The 24,415-nt window shown below is 33.8% G+C and overlaps 1 protein-coding gene across 2 annotated transcripts in view; it reads left to right on the forward strand.

Annotated features, from left to right (window-relative positions):
- Positions 1-18,574, forward strand: part of LOC118202831 (CD151 antigen-like) — a 39,635-nt gene extending 21,061 nt beyond the window's left edge. For both annotated transcript variants that reach the window (XM_085810336.1, XM_085810335.1), the window contains exons 3-8: positions 6,635-6,826; positions 9,473-9,547; positions 11,254-11,349; positions 15,237-15,398; positions 15,696-15,779; positions 17,846-18,574. In XM_085810336.1, coding sequence (XP_085666462.1) covers positions 6,635-6,826; positions 9,473-9,547; positions 11,254-11,349; positions 15,237-15,398; positions 15,696-15,779; positions 17,846-17,893 — 657 coding nt within the window. In that variant the 3' untranslated portion in view covers positions 17,894-18,574. The remainder of the gene's footprint in view (positions 1-6,634; positions 6,827-9,472; positions 9,548-11,253; positions 11,350-15,236; positions 15,399-15,695; positions 15,780-17,845) is intronic.
- The last annotated feature ends 5,841 nt before the right edge of the window (positions 18,575-24,415 follow it).

Consider the following 24,415-nt stretch of genomic DNA (forward strand, 5'->3'; position numbering starts at 1 on the left):
CTCTCTTTTGTAAATGCAGTCATAATGTCAGATTCCAAAAGTGCACTTCAAGGCCTTATGAGTAATCAAAATAGTTCTCAAAGAATCTTAGACTGTAGACCTTTGATTGAGGCAATGGCACTTAGAATTTCTTCTTTTCAGTGGATTCCACTGGAATTGTGGGCAACGAAAAAGCTGATACATTGGCTAAGAAAGGAACTTTGATAATGCAACACATTAATCGACCGCTTTCTTTTCATACGACTGAATTGTTTAACCTTACTCATAAGAAATTCTTCAACAGGATATGATTCAACGTGCTATGGATAAGATATGGAGGATTATGGGGAAAGAGACTTTTTATTCCTAGTTTTCCGAAACAAACAGCGGTAGCTCTATTTAGATGTCTGATTGGACATGACTGTATGCGAGACCACCTCTCTCGACGATGTGCTAACCGCGGAACACTAAGAGACTCTTCGATGCACTCGAAGACCCACTCGGCACTCGCTGCACGGCTGTTAACTCGATCGACTCCGCACGGATTGACTTACTCGAGACTAACTATCTCGCACTCACTCTCCGCGTACCAGTAGGGTTTATATAGTTTTTGGCTTGTGTTCGAGAACATTCTGGGCTAAACCGGTAAGAATTCGTTTCCGTCCATGGCATATCGCCAATGTTTTTGCCAAATGGATGATTTCTCGCCAAATGTGGCAACCCTGCCGTACCTTGCCATTTTATCGAGACCCTAAACCTGCTTTGCGGGGAAGCTATCTTACCGCGCCTGGACATTTCGTAGCAATATAATATGGTGTTTGCTCAGCATTTGTCGATACTCTCATGGCTATAATATGTGACATATGACGTATAATAGCGAATCAAAATGGCCTTGCGTGATCTGGAAGAAACTTTAATTAATTTTTACAGGACTTTTGTAACCTCTTGTATCTCATATGCATTGCCCAGAAGTTTTCTTCAAACCTGTGATTTTTAACGCAGATGTTTTTTTCTTGAATAAATATGTCGCATCTTAATTTTATGACTTAGGGATTACAATTATCTTACTAGATTTATAGATGGAACTACAGGCTGGATATATAAGTGGTACAGAATAAAATACCAAGTAAAGCTCGACGTAAGAATGGAGAATTTAGAATATTTCTGACCGGAATCTGTCAAAGATATTTATGAAAAAAAATTGTGTTATATATTCGAGGAAGAAGCTTAAGGAACACTTGAGACAGTTCCTATTCTTATTTGGCCATAGACTGCATTTCAAAACTGTAACTAGACGGAAAATGGAAAATAACATAATATCTCTCAATTAAAACGAGGCATCCATTCCCTTACTTGAATTTCTTTCGGCTCACATATTTGGCTTCATTGGCAGCTACTGATGGCAAATTTGAGATTTTAATATCAGTACATGGTTAATGAATTTTATTTCAACAAAATTTGTTAGACTTTACATATGTATGGTTTTGTAATATAAATCAAAGGAATTTCTAAATTCCATATTATAGTATCATAATTAATAAAAAAATCTACGAGGAACAAAAGCTGAAAATGTTTCAACAAATATACTACCTTCCTTTATTTCAAGATACCTTTTACATTATAATTTTGCTTAACCGGTCTCCTTATTTTTAGAACTAGTTTCTATTGCAATACTCTATTAATTAGCCTCAAATGCGCACAGGAAGGTCCGGAAACACATGCTCAAATCATACAAGTTATAGAAACAAGTTACAGACTTCCATTATACAAACTCATACAAGTTATAGGAATCGACTAAATATGTGCAACGAAGGGTAATTAAAAAATGCACACAAGGTGAGAGGCGAAATCTGAAGTTCCCCTCTCATTTCGAAAAGGGTGTATTAGTTTCACTGAATACATAATTTTCTGTCCTCGCAAAATAAATCCGCAGACAGGATCACGTCTCTGAAACTGACTATATCGACAACAGAAAGAATAGAGAAAGTGTACTTAGAAACTGTTGCCACTTTGTGAAAAATAAAATGTTAGTTTTTTCCCATGTGCCTTCTAGCATAGTTGATGTTTAAAATGCTGCCATTTCTAGAAACATAAGATAAACTTTACGAATTTAATTCTGCTATTTTGTTATTGATTAGCAAAATAAGTGATTAAAAATAGTAAAAAAGCTGCTTAATCATCTAAATCTTTGTTTTTATTTTTAATAAAGTTGATATAAATAAAAATGCATTTAGTTTAACATACATCCAACCCATAATTTTTATGAAGAGGTTCAGTTATGTTATAGTCAATAAAAATCGTTTCTAACGTTATGTTAAACCATGTGTATAATGTTAAACCAAGTGCATAAGTCACAAAAGCTGGTATCATTTGTTCTGAAAACTTTTATTATATTTTACATTATTTAAATCTGTAATATAATTTTATGCAATGGTAAAGTCTTCTTTTAGGTGCTAAATGTTATCTGAAGTTTTCAAAGTCAACATTGTGTCGTCGGAAAGAAAATATTTATTTAATTTTTTTATCGTTATATCATTTTTCAATAAAGTTCACAGTTAGAATTCCAGTGTAAACGATATCAGAATTTGTTATTCTGCTGATAATTGTATTGAACAAATTATTTTCAGTTTTTTCTCTGAACTTTAATGTTAGAAAGCTTCGTTGATCAACACTTGAACTCAACTTTCTCTTGCAACCTATCCCTGAAAATATTCCCTTTCACTTATTTGTTTTATTTTTATAAATATTTGAAATATTAACGCATTTTGGATAAAGTATATTTCATAATGAACCCACAGTTTGTGTACTGAGTAGAAAAACAGTAAGCTTAAATACAAGAAATGAAAAATTAAGCTTTGCGAAAAAAATCGCCTGAAAGATGTTAAAGCTATTAAAAACAGAAACATGAAAGATTTCAGTTCCTTAAATAAAAACACCTCGCAAGAAATCTATAAGAAAATATCAAATTGACAATAGCCCAAAATGTGTCAAAAAGTGAAGCCATCCAAGTTAAAAATGCACAGCTTCGTCTTGAGTCACAATACTTTTCCTTTATTGAAGAAGGGAATTAGTTCTTCAAATGTAGAAGCTTCTATAGCCCCGTTCACATGCAACGCTCCTTCGCACAGCTGCCGTTAGCAAGGGGAGAAAAAGGAGACATGAAAGAGTTTCGTCTTTAGGACCCGTTCAGAAGACCACCGTCTTCCTTCCCCTTTACACCTAAAGCCTCTATGAACAATCACGTCTCCGAATTGGCAGATTTCACTACTGTTCACACATTTACATTTACGATACTGTTCACACATTTTTAACGTGGTTTACTGTTGTTAATTTTGTAATTTGTACTTTCGTAACTGATACCTGAACTTTCGTAATGGTTCCTGAAAAATATATGCTTTTTAATTATTATTATTATTTTATAAGCTGTTATTTAGTTCACTCTTGGTGCTTGTCGCTATGGTTAAAAGATGGTAATGAATTTTTAAACTGCTTCCCGATATGATATAGAACTCAAACTTTGTACATACACTGCTTGTGGATGTGGTGTCACGCTTTTGATTTTTAGAGGATTAGATTTTTTTTCAAATTTAAAGTTGAAACGATTTTTTGCAATTATTAACAAATAAACTGAGAATCTCAGAATATTATAGTTTGCACCATAACACACTGTGAAAGAAAAAAAATTAAATGAAATTTTTAGCGTAATTTTTTTTTAAATATTTTGGTAGAATTTTTGAAAATCGTTCAGATTTTTAGACTTTTTGACGCCCATTAATTTTAAAATTTCCTATCTAAAAATATATCGGTTACAAACTTCCGACATTTTCACAGTTTATAAAACAAACTTTTTGAATTAAAAAAAATGATAAAGGAAATTAAATGGATGATTTTGTACTTTTTTGAAAGATATGCAATGAAGCAGAATGGAAAATATTGGTTCTTCTTGGGCATCAATTCGAAACATCGGTTTCAAAGTAATAATCTCATTATACCACACTATTTTTATGACATTATTTACGCTATATAAGTTATTATTGTTACCAGTTGTTAGTTCAGCGTGAGATTGGAGATATTTCTGAATTAACTTTCTCTTAAGATGCGTTGTGTTTAACGTTCTTTAGATTGAAGCATAACTACTGATTATACTTAGTGATATGCTAAACACTTGTACGAGTATTTCTGTGGAAAATTCCAGAACTTTGAAGTGTTTATGTTGATAAAATAAAATTAATTAAGCTATCATCGGATTTGAGTGCAATGACAACTATTAAAAATTATTATCAATCTATTACAAACCCGTACGCACGCAGCAATATTATAAGTAATTAATGTATTAAAATTGTTTTGAACGTGTTTTACAAAACAAAAACAGGTAAAGAAAAATTCTGCTTGCGTTTTATGAGTTTTTGCAATTTTTCTGGCCACATAAGGTTTTAAAAAAAGGATTGTAATTTATGTTTATATTTACCAATTGAATAAATAGCACTAGGTTTCATTTATATACATATGTGTATATTGAAATTCAGTAATAAAATTTTAAAGATTTGAAATGATTAAATGTCTATTTAGACAGTTTGAATTCTTTAAACTGCAAATGCAAACTGAGAAACTTTTGCACTTTTTCCAATAAATCCTTTTACTCCTAAAACATATACAGGTATGGATTAAATTTTTTATTATTTTTACTGCTTATATAAAATTATATACTTTATAGAAACAAGGATGGATTTTGCAAAATACTTTCGGAAAAAATTATTTGAAATGAAAATGTGACTGAGATCATATTTGTTTTAAAGATTTTAGATAAAAGTGTATTTTTCCCCCCTCAGAAACTAATTCATTAATTGCAAAATCATTCCTTGAAGTTATTAAGAACACTCTAATAAATACAATAAAAAACTGGGGGGGAGACATTGAAAATTGTAGGAGAAGAAAGACATTTTAATCGTAAAATTTTTCTTCAAAAATTTAAATTAAAAAAAAATGCTAGCAAAAACTTTTTTTCAGCTCAAAATTATTTTGTCTCACAAAACCATTTAATAATATTCATAATTATTAAATGGATGATTCATAATTATTAAGTAGATGAAAATGCTTAAATTTAAAAAAAAATCATTCAAAAGGTACCGAGTCCCTTTTTGCGTTGAAGCCGATATGCACTTGTTTTAACTTTAGTTTTAATTTGAACGATATTTTTGGATTACCTAGCATCAGATAAACCTTGTCTGTATTTGCCTATAATTTCCGTATCTTGTACAGTTCTGTCTAATTTTTGGGGGGATGCTATCACATCCCCAGACATCTATCAGCGCGATTGTTTCGCTGACAGTCCAGCGAGCAGTAACTAAAATTAAGTGAACCGCGCAGTATAGTACGGGAAATCTCCCCATTTGCCCTGCTCCCGAGAGGTAAGAAACATTCAACCAAGTTCTACCTCCAATTCGGCGAGGCAGTTAATGCTTGTCCCATGTGAACGGGACACGTTGGAAGAACCGGTTTTCGCTACCGGTCGAATCTGCTCTTGTGAACGGGGCTTATACGGTGCAGATTATGGTTGAAGAGCTCAAAGTATTTTTACTTCCTTATTTATATAAATACTCATGCACATAAACTATAGTATTATTAAGTTTTATGAGTTTGCGAAAAGTTTCAAGTATCATATTTCAACAAAAATATCCATTCAACCGAGTAGCCGTAGAACGTTGAAATTCTGCGTATGGGACTGCTATAACATGTAGTTTTGCACCTCCTTTTTTCGTTGCAATCGGCTGCACCAATCTTATATATATATATATTTCTAGTCTGTTACCTGGCTCGGTGAGCTTAGCATTTTTATTCTTATATATTCGTAAATTGCGCAATTTTTTGCTTTAAAACTCATTGAATTATGTGTTTTTTATGCTCTGGTTAAGGTCTTTAGTTAATATGCATGCAATAGTTATTAATATAACAACTATCACTTTGAAGAATTATCAACAATTTAAAAGTTTAAGTGGCGAGTTAAGCCTAACGAACCGCCATTTGTTTACATTTGGGACTCAGTAGAATAGTGAATTCAGTCAGTTCCTACACATTCGGTGTCTTTTTGCCGAGAGGGACCGAAAGTAAACTTTCAGTTCTGTGATCCGAATAATCTACCTTCTTGCTCGCTTGTTGAATTGCTTGCATTTGCGTTAAAAAAATTCTGATTTTAATTGCAAAAATTTTTTGTTTAACTGTTTTAACTGTATTTGGTATTTTATGCTTTTCTGTATTTTACAATAAGAAAACAATTCTAATTTTAACTGTAAAAATTGTTTTTTTATCTGCTGTATTTGATGTTTGATGTTTTTCTGTGTTTTCCTATTTTTAATAGAGATGTTTTGAACTTTTATGTATTTTTGCTTTGCCGCGGAGTGAAAACTGAACTAATTGGATGAGAAATATATCTCTAATGAAATATGAAGAAATGAGTTTAAATGAAATGCAGCAAAAAATCTGTATAATTTAATAAGCTATAAAAGGAAGTCATGTGGTGTCAACATCAGATTTTTATTTTGAGTAATACAGATATATGAATACACTGTAATACAAAATCCACGAGAATTGTAGCTTTCGAGGGTACGAAAATCGAGCAAAAATGACAAATGTATTTTTCATTTTCTGCCCTTTCTAGATATGCGGTATTGCAGTATTTACGGTGGGAGCATGGACATTGGTACGTCACTATTTCATGGAAAGATTACTGGGAACGAAATTATACTTAAGCTCAGCGTCCATTTTGATAGTGACAGGAATCACGGTTTGCATCATCTCGTTCCTAGGGTGCTATGGAGCTATCAAAAGAATTAAATGGATGCTTGCAACAGTAAGTGTGTTCTTTGCTTCATTTTCTCCCTAGGTACTATTACCATTCTGTTAGCAATGTGATTGATAACAGCGCCAAAGCAGTTAGTTCCTCGTTTGATTTTATCCTGTCTGAAACTACGCGTGGTAGGGAATGGGACTATTAGCCGTGGTCGTTTCGATGTGGCCGTTTCGCCGTCAAAGACTTATTTAATGTAATGTAACTTTAATAAAATGCAACTTTTATATCCCAATTTTAATTGTTACGAAGCTCTTGGGCGAACTGATATAATTTCTTCGCTAGTCAATCAACGTTAACCGAAAGTTTGTTATTCCACGATTAAGCTACAACGTATTTTTTATTTAATGCTGTTGCCTTCAACAGCTTGCAAATACTTTTTAAATAGTAAATAAAAAAAATTAAAATTTGGCTTAAAGAAAAAATGAAAAATAAAAAGGAAAATAATAAGATTTAGAATAGGCATAAAAATCGAAGACAAATTTCTGATTTTAATTGGCAGTAGCCCTTAAAGTCTACTTTTCAGTTAAAATTAATATTTAAAGTAGTAGTAAAACGTATTGCTCTTAATAAATATTCTTTAACTGTACAATGTATTTTCTGCCTCCTTCCAGCATGCCTTCCTGATGTAACGGTAGCACACTCGTCGCGTATTCGAGAGGTCCAGGCGAGTGCCATTGCTTATTTTTCACTTCTCCAGCATCAAAACAACTAATGTTTTCTACAGAACTAAAAGGTGGTGGATAATAATTCGTCATCACCAGGATCTCGCAATTGGGTCCGCTAAACCTCAGTAGATCACCCTTTAAAAGGGACTCCTTCCAGCATGCCTTCGTGGTATAACAGTAGCACACTCGGAGCGTATTCGAGAGGTCCAAGTTCGAGACCTGGTGAGGGCATTGTCCATTTTTCATGTCTCCTGCTTGAAAGCCTAATGTTTTTAAAAGAATAAGTTATTTAAAGAATATTTATAACTGTATCATTTCAAAACGAAGCCATGCGCCATATGATTCTTATATAAAGCTCAGGACGCGCATACTTATATGGCAAAAGAGAAACCAATGTATTTTAGTTAATATTTAGGTCGTACAGAAATGAATGACACAAATGCAGCCATACAGCGGAATATAATTTATTAACAGAAAACTGATAGTATATCAGTTAGAAATAATCCCCACCCATGTCAATACAATTCTGCCATCTGGCTAGGAGGAGGTCCCGAAGGGCTTTGGTAAACCAGTCTGTGTGGGTGTTGGTGCACCACCTATGGACAATTGCATGTAGTTAGGCAAAAAAAATTGAACGTGTTGGCCCCTGATTGCGTTCTTCATGTTGTCAAGCAAGGCGTAGTCGGAAGTCTTGTTTCGAGGTCCACCCACTTTGCACACACATTTGTCATCGCCTATCACCATGCACATCGCCTGCAATGTTCCTTGCGCAAGCCCTGTCTCTTCCTCCATCTTGTTGAACGTTATGCGCCTGTTCGTCATGATCAAATCCGACACGGCTGCAGACTTCAAGCTGTATGCTATGCTGCTGGTCGTCCCGCGCTGACGCCTTTGGCTGCGGTCTCCACTCCACTGCTGAACGTGGCCAACCAACGGGATACGATACGCCTTGAGAAAGCTTTGTTCCCACACACCGCCACCATGCGACTATGGATCTTACTACACTACTTACTACACTGTATTCGTTCCTTCCATATGAACCACGCGGTCCAGCGCTGACAGTGATAATCATCTTCCATCACTGCTGCCCACGCTTTCAATGACGACGGCGAAAGGGACGGGCGCTGGCTTATACTGTTCGCTTGCGGCAAGCTCCATCTATGCATTCTGAGAAATGACGCCCCCTTGTGTCTATTTCACTTGTTTTTCTTTCGCATAGTGCAATAGTTTCGTTTTAAGAGCCGTTGTGTTAATCATTTCTGTACGATTTAAGTAATAATGTTAAGTTTGTAAATAAGAGCATTTAATCAACCAATAGAAATAAAAAGCAACCGTGATTTTTCAATTTTTAATCTAGTATTGTGATATTTATATTCTTCGTACGCTTTTTTGTGCTGCTGAAATGTTGTCTGCAGCTTTTCTTCCAATTCTAATTATGTCGCAACAAATATGACAAAAACATAATTATTGAAAAATGGATGTTTGTCTTATGCAAATTTTAGCAGTGTATTCAAGAACGCTATGCCAAAAATTAAAACTATATTAACCGAACTGGCTGCAGCTACATCGTTTTGTATTAGTTTCATCATTATGTTCCACGTCGTCACAAGAAAGAATTTTCGTCACAAATATATGTGACGAAAATTCTTTCTTGTGACTTTCTTTTGGATTTCTCCAGACACCAACCTCTTGAAGAAGACATCTTTGGCGATGTAAGAACTATCCATTTTTATTCGAATTTAGTTTACAGCAGTTTATGTCTACGCTGTCCAATTGAGTAAGATATTTGAATTTCTTTTATTTGCTAATTAATTATACAAATGGCCTGATAGTGATATAGAAAAAGAAATATACATATAAATACAAACATTAGTGCAATTTAAATATATCATTAAGGAAAACACTCTTTCTAATCAAGGTCACATTTATTACATAAATTAATTTTAGAGAGGATTATAATTCCGAGAATTTTTTCTTTCAGTATTTCCTGATTTTAATGGTGATCTTCATCACCATGCTCATCGGTGGTATATTAGGCTATGTTTTCAGATATGAGGTAAGAGTACTATACCTTTCCTTAAGGTTACTGCAGAAATCAAATAAGTGTATGTAACAATTAACATTTGAAATGAAGTTACATATTATGTATTTTATTACTGTACTAATCTATTATAATTTTTAAATAGGCTTTCACATACGTAGACTTACAAAACAAATCTTTTTAATCCCAACAAATCGGGAGTTAATGCTAGGAAAAATGGTAGTGAAAAATAAGATTAACAAAACATATTTATTAAATAATTAAATATATTTAAGTATATGATAGTAATAACAGTAATAGTAATATAATTAAATAATATAATAATTAAATATATTTATCTTCTTTTTATATATATAAACGGCTAAAGTGTGTGTCGCCGATAATTTATTGTTGCCACTCTGAAAAATTAGTGCGGAAATTAACGTTTCCGAAGTTTTTAATTAATATCTCGGCCGAAGTCGTACGAAGATGAGAACGGTATCGATGGATTCGGAGAATTTTTTGAAATCCAAGGATATGCGTCTCGAATTTCAACTCGGCGCCGTTCCGTAGGTATTCGAGAAAAAAAATGGCACGTAGCTAAATCCCTCTCATAGGGAAAACCCAAGAAAGAAAGCGGAATGAAGCGGGATGTATGGGGAAAATTAGTAGAAATGTAATGGAATATGTAGGGAAAATTTTTTAAATTAATATCTGGAGTAATTAAAGTCCCAAGAAGACGCGAATGGTCAAAATAGCGTGCCACAGACCTGAGGAATCCAACGGTTTGCTTCGCTAAGCCCGGGAGCCAGCCGTGTCGGAGGAGATAACGTTACTTCACCCCATAAATACTCGTATATGCAACTTAAGTGTCTGTTTGTCGCCGATAGTTTATTGGTTGCTTGCATAAATGTACTAGCCAATGGGATGAAGTTGCCACGGCACAGGGTTGCCGTTTCAATTAAGACGTAGACAATTTCCTGTAAAATTGTCTTTGCTATGATCATCAATAAGTCTCAGGGCCAAACGCTTAAGCGTGTTGGCAGTTTTTTACCTGAGCCTGCATTTGCAATTTTATGTTGCCTGTTCAAGAGTTCGTGAAAGAACGGACGTAAAATTAAAAATAATGGATGGTCCTCTGCAAGGCGATCTTAAAAATGATGTAAAGATCTACACAAGAAATGTTGTGTACAAAGAGATCTTTGACATGTGAATTAACATTTTATTATGTAAATCACCTTTATTTATTGAGCTAGCGGTGGCTCTTAAGAAATGTGCCGCCAGTGGTTTCCTTCATTCCACTCTACTTTAAGCAATTAAGCAAGTAGAAGGGGGAAACCCCGTGGGGCAGTAAGCAAAGGAGCTTCCTTGCCGCCTACCCTGGGTAATTCAGTTTAAATTAGTTGACACCTTTGCACAAATCAATTTAATTACAATTTATAATATCTAGAACAGCGATTATTTCGTATGACCGCCGGGCTTTCTAGTAAATATATAATATATTTAAATAATAAATTAAAATATAATTAAAATATATTTAATTATTTAATAATTGTCTTCTGTTAATTTACTTTTCACTACTATTTTTCAAATGTAATTAAAAAGAAGAAATTAGAAAGAAAAACGGATTTAATAAAAAAATTTAATTAAAAAGAAAAAATTTCTTCTTGTCATATTGGTGCTATTATTAAAAGTATTATAACTTTCACTATGCATTTCTGATGATTATATATTATGCATAGGTAGGGGAAAAAATGAAACGGGAGATGATCACAAACGTTCCCTTGTACATGAATGATACAGTCATTACAGATGCTTGGGATGCAGTTCAACAATACGTAAGTGATCTTAATAGAAATATGTAAAGGATTTTTATTAGGGCAATATTTAAGTGCCTATAACTAGAATATAGATCTGGATCTTGTCCTGGGGTAAGTTGCCACTATATTCCTGTTTATCATAACATGTGACATATACTTTTGCCACCACAACCAATGAAATAATCTTTACCACAGCAGATCTTCTCGTATTTTTGATGAACATATGGGCTTCGACACTGACAACTCAATTCCGTTAAATTTGTTTTTAGATTAACAGATTTTAGTCAAACTTTAAATTTCACCAAGCCCTTGGAGACAGTATACTTTTGAGCTAAACGTAGGACTTGATGGCTTGTAAAAGGAACAGAATTCACAAAAAGTTGGAAAAGAAAATACAAAGACAACGATGAAACAGAATGTAGGATTGAAATTAAGGGGTTGAAAGTTGAGTTGTAACCACTTTTCAGTAGATCGGCTAATGTTTTTGGATTGAAGGGCTAAGTGATGAAGAAAGACATAAAGGAAAGATAAAAATCAAAGATTTAACCGTTAGAGATTTAATAATAAATTAAACTGTTAGACATTAGATTTAACTTTTAGACTTTAGATTTAATATTAGATTTAACTGTTAGACATTACATTTAGTGCCCCATAACAACATGGGAAAGTGCCTTGTTACTCTGAATGCCTTAACAAAGGGCGTGAGGCAGAAAGCCGAAAATAAACTTTTTATTTACCTAGTAATTTTTGGGGATTTAGTTAAAAAATTACAAGGAGAGAGAGATGTGGTCTTTAAATACGAGTGTCGCAATAATTTCTTAATTTCTTTGTCGAACTTCCTGCAATATTTCGTTCAAATTTTCCTGCATTATCTACGCAGCAATTTTTTACAATAAATTTTAACTGCAGATTCCTTTCCAGGATTAATATTACCTTCATCACGTCGTATTTTCGGAAGCAATTCTTATGCATCTGGTTCCTCATTCTCTTGCTGCGAGCGTAGGCGTTCGCAGTAGATTGGATGCACACAGAACCGATGTTAGCTTGATAAAAATTATTTTACCAAAAGAAAATATTCACAGTTCAGGAACGTTCCACAAAAATATTCGTACACCTCTTCATTCTATCACAGAGTACAATTAGTAAATGCACTTCAAACTGCTAAGAACGTTAAACATAACGCAATGCAAAGCGCATTAAAAGGGCGAAGCTCACTCGATGATATCACAATATTCCGAACTGATGCTGAAATGAGCAACTGAACTGATGCTCTCTTCAGTCTTATAAAGGTCCCCCAGCTACCGAGAAAGCTGTAGTATATTCCACTTCTTCAAATTATTAAGAAGGCATATGAGGGCTAGATACAGTTATAGTTTATTTTCCTTCTCCCTATGACAAATTGAATACTAGAGCGCTAACAATAACCTACTTAAGGGGACAGTGGACGAAAATTGGGAAATAAAAATTTCATTTGATATTATGCTACGGTTTAACTCTATCGTCTACAAAAACCCGCTTGCGTGTAAAATTATTTTTAAAGATGTTATAAAAATTTGAATATGCTTATTTACCTTTTTGGGACATTTAAATGTCAGTAAAAAGGTAAACAAGCATTTGAGAAACGTTATTTTAATTTCCGCGACTAATACTTTTTACTATTAATAAGATGTAAATATGTAAGATATGAAGACTGCAATTTATGCAAGTTTGTTTCACTGTTCTTCCACGGATGACTCACCCAGACATTATAAATGTCTGATAGGTGTCATATTATGTTCCCCCCCCCAAGTAGTATTGTCAAAAATAAGAAACCTAAATCTCATTAAATGAAAAAAAAAATTAACAAATCAACAATAGATGTTTATCCAAAATACTGCCAGTAAATCAAAGACTAGCCAGTAATGAACTTTTAGGAAGATGCATATCTGGAGAAACACATAACACTAAAGTGTGTGTGTGTGAGTATGGCAAAGCCTCGAGGGCTATCTGCCTAAGAGAAGGGATGCCTTCGTGGAGGACTTTCTAAGGGAAACTGGCTCGTATACACGTTACACATGGGGAAAACCACGAAAACGCTCATGCAGCCAGCCCGTTCGCGGGATTTGAACCTCGGACCGAACTACCAGTGTTCAGCGACTTTACCGCTTGGCCGCTGGTGGGCCATAACACTAAAGAGAGTTTACATAGTGTCATTTGAAAGAACTGCCCCACAGAAACATTTGTATCGAAAACAAATCCGAAATAGCTGTTACAGCAATTAGTAACTTCAATTTTGAGTGCTTAAATACTTTAGGTATGGAACAGGAAGATATAAATTCATGTTCAATATCTATTTGGCAAAGGCAAGATACACATCGTATAGACCAATGCAAAAAGAGATGTTCGTCTGGATACAAGAAAAGAAGAATTGCCAAAAAAACAAAATGTGTAAAGTAGCTAAACATAATGAAAATGTAAATAAAAAAGAGGAAACGTATGTTGCAGGAAGTTTTTAAAGTGATTCTTAGTTTTAAAAAAAAGTATTTAGTTGAATTTTTTGAAGTGTTTGAGAAAATTTCTAAAATAATATTAAGTATTTATTACCATTCTACGATTTTACTAGTAGAAAAATTATTTATGCATACGTGAAATAATGTTAAAATAAATCATATTAAATAAAAACATATATTAGGACATACTGAGAATTAAATATTAAAGATAAGCGTAAAAATATCCTTAAAATTTATTTTTCTCATAATAAAATTTTCGTGATTATTACATTTTCAAAATGCTCCATGCGCTTTAGTTTACGTTCAAAATGATTGTAATTTGTAAATTAGATTCCTATTTATACATGTAACAAAACTTAGTATGCATTTTTGAATCCAAATTCTTTAAGGGGATAAAAGTCCATTTAAAGTGTATTAAAGGGGGAAATTTTGTCCAAAATTTAGGTATATGTGAAAGAAATATTAATTAAAAACTAACATTTTATATGCAATTCACTAATTGATACTAAGCCGTGTTTGTGATGCATTTTCAATAAAAATAAAGCAAAAATAACAAGAAACAGAAAAAATTAAAATCTCATGGAGCATTTTGAAAAAACTTTAAAAATTAAAACAAAATTTAAAAAAAATTAAATTGCAATGAGCCAGAAATTTTTTTTAAAGATATTTGATATAACTATAGTAAAATATACATGCATGCAAAGTTTCATATTTCTATGACAATAACTTAAAAAATATTATTTGGACTTAAGTAAAGCCCTTGGGACGGGATTGCAACTTTGGGCATCAAAAGCTAAACATTGACAGTAAATAAAGGAAAGAGAACGTACATTAAAATAACAGAACTACTTTTAGTCGCTTCAAAAGAATGATTGACATGTCATTTAATAACACCTGGAAGCAATGAGCAATGCAGTAACGTGATGGGGGAAAGCACTAGGTAGGAAATTTTTCAGGCGTTTGGGGGCGTCCAGCCGATGTCTGAATGCTCGGGCGTTTGGGGCGACTTCGATGCGAAAGAGTTAAAGGTTTCAAATTTCTTATTTAGAATATGAAGCAATAATTCTCTACTAAGGAGAATTTGTATAAGCTTAAGGGCATTATTTATAGTAAATAAGTGGATTTTACATTTCCGCTTAGACTTTAGCGAAAGTGTTATCATGAAATACAGTAGACTACGAAAACTGAATGATGTATGATGAAGACGTAGAACGAATTTGTGCAAATTGTTATGTGTTTTGCTTAGTTCTATAAAGCTACAGCCCAATCGTTGACAGTCTCACAGCCTAGCCTATACGGCAGAACGATCATGCATTCCATTTCCAATCTTCGTAATATATAATAAAAGAGCTTTCTTTTAATTGCACATTATTAATAACAATTTAAGATATAAAACTTTCTTTTTTTTATTTTCAGTTTAAATGCTGCGGTCTATCGATAGGCTCCGATCAGGGCTATAAGATCTGGAGCAGGAATCCAAACTTCACCGGAGACAAGAAAGTTCCTGAGTCGTGCTGTAAACAAGCCGTTTCTGTCAGTGCTTGTCAGAGTAGTCCCGAAGCTAATACTTATAGTCGAGTAAGTCTGGGAAACACAAATAACAGAAAAAAGAAAAGAATCATAATTTTGCACTATTAAATTAAAATCATAATTTGATCTGAATCATAATTAAATTATTGGAACCAGAAAATGAAATTAAGAAGGAAAATATAATGATCGACTGTTTTTCCATCAGATGATGTTCTTGAAGTATATGAGAACATCTGATATTAAACTATCATTTATAGTGAACATTTTTTGATTCATGTTTGAAGAAGCCTTAGTTTATGTTACATTTGAATATAATTTTAAAGGAAAATATGTTTTTACTTCCAGGATTGTTACGTGCAGATGAGAGATTTCACTCTGCATCATGCACGAGTCTTGGGAGGAATAGGGATTGGAATCTCCTTCGTTCTGGTATGTGAACCATTTTAAATAAAAACATATACCAAATTATTTAGAAGAACGAAAAAGTAATTTTGCTCAACAAAGAAAAAGTGTTTCCTAGTTTTGTAGTGTGGAAATCTCGCGAATAACCCCACGAATTGGTTGTTTTATATGACTGAGAATAGGACTGTAATATAGTACCAGTAATAAATCATCAATAGAGGGTACGTACATGAAAGATAGGCAAAAAATGCCATCGTGCGTGGAGCGTATCTTGCATTTCTACTTCAGTTATACGATAAATGTAAAAGAAAACTTAATCAATGCTTTTCTTTACATGAAAACATAATTATGTACCGGTTTACTTCCTGTTATTTATTATAAAATTCATTAGAAGGAATTCGGATAAAAAATTAATGAATCTCAATAATTTGTTTTAATTAATAGTTGTTTAATATTATAATTATTTACTTTTATGTAATATTACTTAATATTTGTTTTAACGGTTAATATTGTACGGTAGGCAATATTTATCTTGCCTGATGACAAGTCTTTGTAATATACTTCAAGACATGATATAAAGCTATCAATTTCTTCAAACAGTTTATGGCTGAAGCAGTGCTTTTACGTTCTGTTACAGCTAATTAGATTATTATAAAATTCACGTTAAATGAATTAAAAGCAATTCACAGCGCGAATGGAAAGCGCTACAAAGTGGAAAAGTTAGCAGATGGGCACCCGCCTTCGGAAATTTAGCTTACAGAGGATTCACTTTTTAATTTAGCTTACAGATCGATAAGAAGATAGACACATATCACGCATATGTCTACACCCAGATATGTATATTATTTCACCTAAGATTTCTTCAATTTATTGGCGCTGCAAAGATTGTTCAGTCCACTTCCCACTAAGTTATTAGTTCATAATTTATTTCACTTCGTATCTTTATGTTTAACTATATGTACCTTATCACATACGAAACTAAATCATTTCACAATTTATGCTAAGACTTGTAAAGAGTTTATTTTGTACTAATCCATTATTTTTTATTTTAAGAAACTTTTCTTTCCCTTCTGGTATCAAATTCCTACCAAAATACAAATTTAAATGACGTATGTGCAAATTTAAATGAGTTCGGAAATAGTATTTAAGTAGCGAAATTTAAAAGTTCTCAGTAGAATAATTAGTTACGAGTTATGCCGCGTGTGCTCTGCTGATGAATATTTGGTGCTAGCCATTTACTTTAATTTAGATTGGTATTCTAGACTCGGGTTTGGTGCGTGCAGCCGATAAAGCGGATTTAGACTGAAGTGGAAGCCAGTCGTGTAGTTAAAATTTAATTCCTTCTGATTGTATGTACTAAGTTACTTAGACACAAATCATGTTTAAATTGAGAGCACTGTGTGAGAGAATATTCTGCTCAGTTTAGTTAAAATGTAAAGGTTGTTATAACCTTCGTCGGCAGTCATCTAATTTTTTCCCTCCTCCAATATATAGCGAGAAATCGTTATTTCGTCTTTAGTAGGGTCTACATTTTATGCTCCTAAGAAGAACAAGGCTCTACAGACTTATCTTCACTGGTATATGCCATGAATGAAACATTGTTTGGTTTAGGTGTTATTTACTCGGAAATATTGAACGTTACCTTATTTCATTTGTTATTTGATCGATACAAGAGTTTTAATATACATTAAATCTGAACTTTAATAACTGTAAAGTAAATTTTGTTGGGTACAAATAAATAAATAACCGATAAAAGAAATTTGGAGGAATAAAAACTGTAGACGGCAAATTACTCCACTCAACCGCCCTAAATTCAGAGCAAAATATCTTAAACTCGAATGATTAGATGTATTACAGCAACAGATATTTAACGCCAGTTTGTGCAGTATGTCAGTTTAGACCTACACAGGAAGCTTATATAGAATGGTATGAATAAACAAATTTGGTACCGTTGTCCACAGAAGTAAACCGAGCATGTATTTATTGAAATTAACATCAAGTGAAATCCAAATTTTGCCAATCACTAAATTTGATTTTATATTTTTCGTATTTGCGTCCAACAATAACCTTTTTTGTTCCACTTTTTTTTTCAGATCCTTGGAATGATATTGTCCTCCTCGATGTTTCTCTTGATTGAATGATGATGAATGTTTCGTTTAGGCAAATAAACTATAACTGTTCGTCAAAAGGAAAAGACGGACTCTCAAGAAATTGAACTTCCTGTTGAGTAATGATACACGTTTCTGCCTGAACTTTTAGGAGCAAGTTAGTTTATGTGTGCTGACTCCTCCATCGTTCTTTTCATATCGTGCAAGGGTTTGATTGCGCATTTTCAGTGGCCATGTAAGTAAGAGAAACTATGTCTTTGAAAGGAATTACTGCTTGGAAAATTTTATATGTAGCTAATGCGAAAAGAGTGACTTTGAATGATTTCTTTTTTATATGTAAATGCTTCTTTCTGTTTCTCATTTTGACAAAAAGTTGAATCTAAATTTAAAAAATGAAATGTTACAATGACTGCATTGCCATTATTGTGGAATTTTGTGATGTTTTGCTGATTACTCTATCACGTAATGTTTCCTCTCACCAATGAAATATTTAGTTACTTTATCGAAATTACTGGTCGGTTTTTACTTCCTCTTTAAAAATTTCTCAGGCACCTTTTTGTTTTCAGGATAATAGATGCAGCAATGACTCCTAATAAGGACATTAAGCTTTTCATTCGTTGATAATATATTTGTTGCATTCGTTATATGTATTTGTTGATACTATATTGTAATAGTAAATTGTACAGTGTTTTGTAGTATGTACTAAATAAACTATCATATAATGAAAAGTCTTTTTGATTTAAAGAAAATCCTTCATTATTCTAAAATACAGTTAAAAGACTGCGCCTCAGCCAAGTGAATATTTAAATCAACATGTTTGGTGAAATGTGATGGAGAATCTATGACACGCGAACTCAAATCGGATGACACGCATCACACATTTTAGGAGCCGTCCATGAAAACAAAAAAATTGCATAATACAAAAATATTTGTCTCTTGAAATGGCCTTGTCATTGTCAACATATGCTTCGCTTATCATGGATGCGTTCGACTACGTTCTTGGAAGACGGCTGACAAAGATGACAGACAGATCACTTTATATGTGACACGGCGCAAGAGTTTAGCTAGGGTGTTTCAGAATTTCGACACGCCGAGCTTGAAAGATTTTCCATCGCTGTACTAGGTTCTGCATCAACCACTAGTATATCCACAGATGCATGGCTATTTGCAGTGCAGGTAACTCAACTTGCAGTCTCTCATTGAGACAGCAGAACTCTACAATGTAAAAATCCGATGTGGACACCAAAATTACTTCCTTGTAAGGTCTATTAAATTACGCACATTTTTTTGCTGCATTTCATTTAATTTTATTTCCCGAATTTCATTAGAGATATATTTCTCATTCATACAATTCAGTTCTCACTTTGCAGCAAGGAAAAAAATGCATAAAAACTCGAAATAGTTTCATTAAAAATTGTAAAATACAGAAAAACCTAAAACACCGAAAAAACGTTTTACAATTAAAACTAGAATTTAAATTAATTAAAATTAGGCAGAAAAACAGATTTTTCGGTGCACAAAACATTTGGCTCTACTCCGCAAAAAGACACTGAAGCTGGTGCAGAAACTGACTTAATTAACTCACTATGCTACTAGGTTTCAAATGTAAACAAATTCTACAATTATTGCATACAGGTTAATTAAAGGCATAAAAAACTTAACCGGAATATAAGAACGATACAATTCAATCATTTTAAAGCAAAAAATGCGCAATTTACGAACATATAAGAATAAAAAACCTAGCTCGCTGAGCCATGTAACAGAGTGGTATATATATAATATATATATATATATATATATATTTAATGTACATTTGGTGCTACCGATTGCAACAAAAAACGGAGGTGCACATCTTGACTTTATAGCAGTTCCATTTACAAAATTTCAACGTTCTGAGGCCACTCGTTTTTGAGTTATGCGAGATACATACATACGTACGTACGTAAGCACGCACGTACATACGTCACAACAAAAATCTCTCTTGAATCCATTTTAAATCAATTCCACAATCCTTTTTGAGAAAACGAGTCTTTTATTCTGCCCGTACATACAGATGTAACGCAAAAACGTCGTTCAAATAGAATCGAGAGCGGTAGAAATGGATATTTTCGTTGAAATGCGATACCCGAAAATTTTCGCATTAACAATACTTCCTTTACTTAGTACAAGGAAGTAAAAATAGTTCAATATTTAATCTGTAAATTGAAACGAATGTAAAATGAAATGGATGTAAACAAATATGAATATTAAACAGAAATGGATTAAAATTTGTGGAAAAGGACAAAAAGAGTGTTATCTCTCTCTCTCTCTCTTCTAAGAGGATTGTTTAAATAAAGAAAGAGGTTTATGTCTCTGTCTTTCAACCAGTATGTATATCGAAACCAGAAGATATTCATAAAAACATAAAAATATTTTTCATCCTTTAGAACTTATTTCTTACTTTACTCTAATTCTAAAATTTATCAAAGGCTACCCATCCCGATCCACAACCTATCTGTACAAATGAATGAATTTCTGAAATTTCTCAAGCATTTTTTTTCTCGTTTTTAAAACTAAATCTTTATAAACGAACTCTTTCACAAAGTGCTTTGATCCTGATATTGTTCCATATCTTAATATATTTTTCTATTTTAATTCTTCCCAGAAGACGTAGAAAATTCGTTAATAAGACTGACAGTAAAATAGCTATACAAAATTTGAAAACAGAAAAACTAGACAATAATATATACATATTTTGAAATTATAGATAACAAAATCATACGTAAAAGCTTCGAAAATTAAATGGATTTAAAAGTTAAACTATTTTCTTCCTGAGGCCGAACGAGGTAGTACAACGATTTGTGAACTTAAAAGTACGAGCTATGAGTAACCATAGAATGCTCTCTCTCTCTTACGTGAAGAAAAATATCAAAATATTTAAATATAAGGGATTCAGAGAATTTAATTAATTTTATAGGTATTTCTTTGTGATAATTTTGTATTTTAATAAATAAATTGGAAGTAAATAAAAAAATTTTTTTTTACACTTTAAATAAATTTGGCTAAAGTGTAACCAAATTTAACTCATTTTCATTGAATACTTTTCCTAAAAGTTATTTCTACTTGAAATATCAGTTCATGGCCGAAATGTTTCCTTTGACGTTTAATTACCCTCCTTAAAAGTGCTACCTTTAATTTAATACTTTCAAGAATTTTTATAAAAGATAAATTTTACTTCTGAAAAATAGAACTCGCAATTTAGAATTTAGAAAGAAATATTTTTACTAAAATTTAGAAAAGTTGCCAGTGGTATACTGCTTTTGCACAGCATTTCTGTAGAGCTAATAATAAAAACACTTACGCAAAAATACATTCGTCTAGAATTAAGCAAAATCTGAATTTGAATCTTCTACTGATTCAGTTTTTGAGGTACCCATTACTCGAGACGAATTGACCTACGCTTTAAGAAGCCTTCCTCGTGGAAAATCACCTGGTGGAGATAGAATCCATTCTGAGTTTCTCCACTATCTTGGTACTAAAGCATTTGCGACTGTTTGGATATTTTTTAATGTAATTTGTAACACTGGTATTGTACCAGCTGAATGGCGAACTGCTATCATTATTCCCCTAAATAAGAAAAACAAAGATCGGGATAGTTTCCGTAACTATAGACAAATATCGCTTACTAGTATTAAGGCGAAGGCTATGGATAAAATAATTGTGAGAAGACTTAATTATTACTTAGAAACTTGCGGACTTTTTGCCAAGAAGCAGACGGGGTTTAGAAGCTCCAGATCTGCTAACCAACATGTTGACCTCCTGAGTCAATGTGTCAAGGACGCCCTGGATAATAGACAGGTCCTGACCGCAGTTTTTATTGACCTCAAGTCTGCCTACGACAAAGTATAGATTGACGCCATGTTAACTGGTGATAAACCTTTAAGAACCGTAATTCAAGAGAAGGCCTTATAATTCTCTGGGAAAGATCATTAGAGTTCCCGGATGTCTTTCACTCTGGAATGAAGCCAATAAAGATCTAACTAGAAATCTAAAGACCCAAACAGGCTTTCTACAGAGAGATTTTCCGTTAAAAATTCACTTGGTTTAATGAATAAACTAGAATTGCTTGTTCCACTACAAAATCCAATAAATTTGAAATCTTTTTGGATTAATCTTGACCCGGGTTAAAAAGTAACCAAAAGTAATACGTATCCCTCTATTTTCAGAGCCCTAGCTTTCGAAGTGTTAAACATTTTTACCCTGAGCCAGAGTGGCTTCGGATCTTTACTGATGGTTCTAATGCAGGTGCCGGAGTTTTCTCTGAAATTTTCTCTTTCTACATCTCTGTGGGCCGAGGTTCGGCGTTTGATGGTGAAATTGCTGCGATTCACACAGCTCTGTACTGTAAAATAAGCTACCATGCCACTTGGAAAAATTCACAAGAGCTGTTATGCTCAGTGATTCCCGAGCTGCTCTTTTGGCTATTGTTTCAGATAAAAATCTCATATCAAAAGACACATTGGATTGTCGGCATTATCTACAAAACCTGGCTTCACTTGAGAAAACTATAGTCCTCCAGTGTGTTCCTGCCCACTGTGGGATTCCAGGTAACGAGAAAGCCGACTTCTTGTCAAAAAAGGGTGCTTTAATCGTTTAGAATACTTCTCGTCCTTTGCCTTTCCATACTATTAGGGATCTTATTAAAGGTCTTTAAAGTACGTGATCAGGAAGATCTTTATCATCGTGTTTCTCATAAGTCTTGGAAGAATGCTATCCAGAATTTGTGTAATGGCCCAAGGCGTAGAGCGGTCGCTGAATTCCGCCTTGCCACCGGACATGACTGCCTACAATATCATCTTCATAGATTCAAAATTGTTCCTTCCCCGATATGCACTCTGTGCTTGAAACGTTCTGGGTATATTTAATTGGAATATTCTGTTTTATAAAATAAAAAAACAACATATTCTTATAGATTTAAAAAGAAACATATATTGTAAAATGTGGGCTGTGGTGTTTTCTTGTACAACAAGTAAGTTTTTTAGATATTTACAAGGTAATATATTTACATCCTGTTTATAACTTCAGGAATATTTCTAGAATATATAGACATTATTCGGTGGATATTTCTGAGATATTACTCGAATAAAGGGCATTGGAACATTCCTTCTATACTCCATAATTGGAAGATTATAAGATTTACCTGGTATTGCTCTTGGAATATCTTAGATACACTGACTACCGATAACTATTTGGACACCTGTGATAGAAAAGAAAAACTAACTTTATTTAAAATCAATAGTTGGTAGAGGCTCCACGAGAGGTAATTACAGCGTGGACCCTCCGGGGCATACTTTCCACAAGTCTTTGTATGACAGCTAGTGGTATTTTCTTCCACTCGGCTTAGAGAACACATAGAAGTTCCTTCACCAATTTTGCACGGGTAGTGCACCCCTGAATTCGGCGATGCAACTCGTCCCAGAGGTTCTCGATAAGGTTCAAGTCTGGACTCTGGGCAGGCCAGTCCATAGTCCATTCGATGAACTCCATTGGCATCATACCAAGCCTTGGTTAACGTCGAAACATGACAACTGGCATTGTCGTCCTGAAAGTAACAGGGGTCCAACTCGTAAAACTGCCACAACGTAGGAAGCACTTTGTCATCCAAAATAGTGCAGTAGGCATCGGAGTTGAGCTTACAATGAATGGGGCCAAGGGTCTCATCCCATACCAGGACAAACACCCCCAGACCATCATTCCACCTCCGCCGAACTTGACTGTTGGCACAATGCATTCTGGCAGGAGACGTTATCCAGGTAGACGCCAGACCCAGACCCTGCTATCTGAACGGTAAAGGGTGAACCTTGATTCGCCACTCCAAAGAACCCGTTTCCACTCATCTACGGTCCAATTTCGGTGTGCTTTGCACCACATTAACCGAGCAGCGCGGTTGGACTTTGTGATCAAAAGCTTATGGGCAGCAGCACGACCATGAAAAACCAAGCAGATGTGCTTCCTTACGGATGGTGTTCATTGAAATAATACGCCCGGATGCCTGTTGAAACTCCTCGCTAATGAGGGCCATCGGTTGGGTGCGGTTCTTCCGAATTTCTCTGGACAGCACTCGTCGGTCTTTATCTCCCAGTTTCGTTGGTCTGCCGACTCGTGGCACATTCCGACAATCACCTTTCACCTTCCACTTCTTAATCACATAGGCCACTGTAGATTTTAGGTACTCCAGATCTCTAGATATGTCCCTTAAGGATCGGCCACATTTGTGATACCCGATAATTATACCTTTCTCGAAATCAGAGAGTCCGAACTGCGAGGCATCTTGCATGCCACTAAAGCCGATGCTGTTTCCTACACGATATATACCGGCGTAGTCCGTGATGTACCTTAGAACCGCAGATATCGTCATTTGTATAGGTGTCCAAATACTTACTGGTAGTCAGTGTATATTCTTGTTACATGGAGGCTATTATTACATCTAAACTTCAAAAGACCTACTTGAAATCCGTGAACATTTTAGAGTTTTTTTATCTGTAGTCTCACAGTTCCAAATCTTTCAAGTTAATT

Source organism: Stegodyphus dumicola, chromosome 2, assembly GCF_044657685.1.
Source record: "Stegodyphus dumicola isolate Sdum_Otavi_A_Nest chromosome 2, ASM4465768v1".
NCBI classification, from domain to species: domain Eukaryota; kingdom Metazoa; phylum Arthropoda; class Arachnida; order Araneae; family Eresidae; genus Stegodyphus; species Stegodyphus dumicola.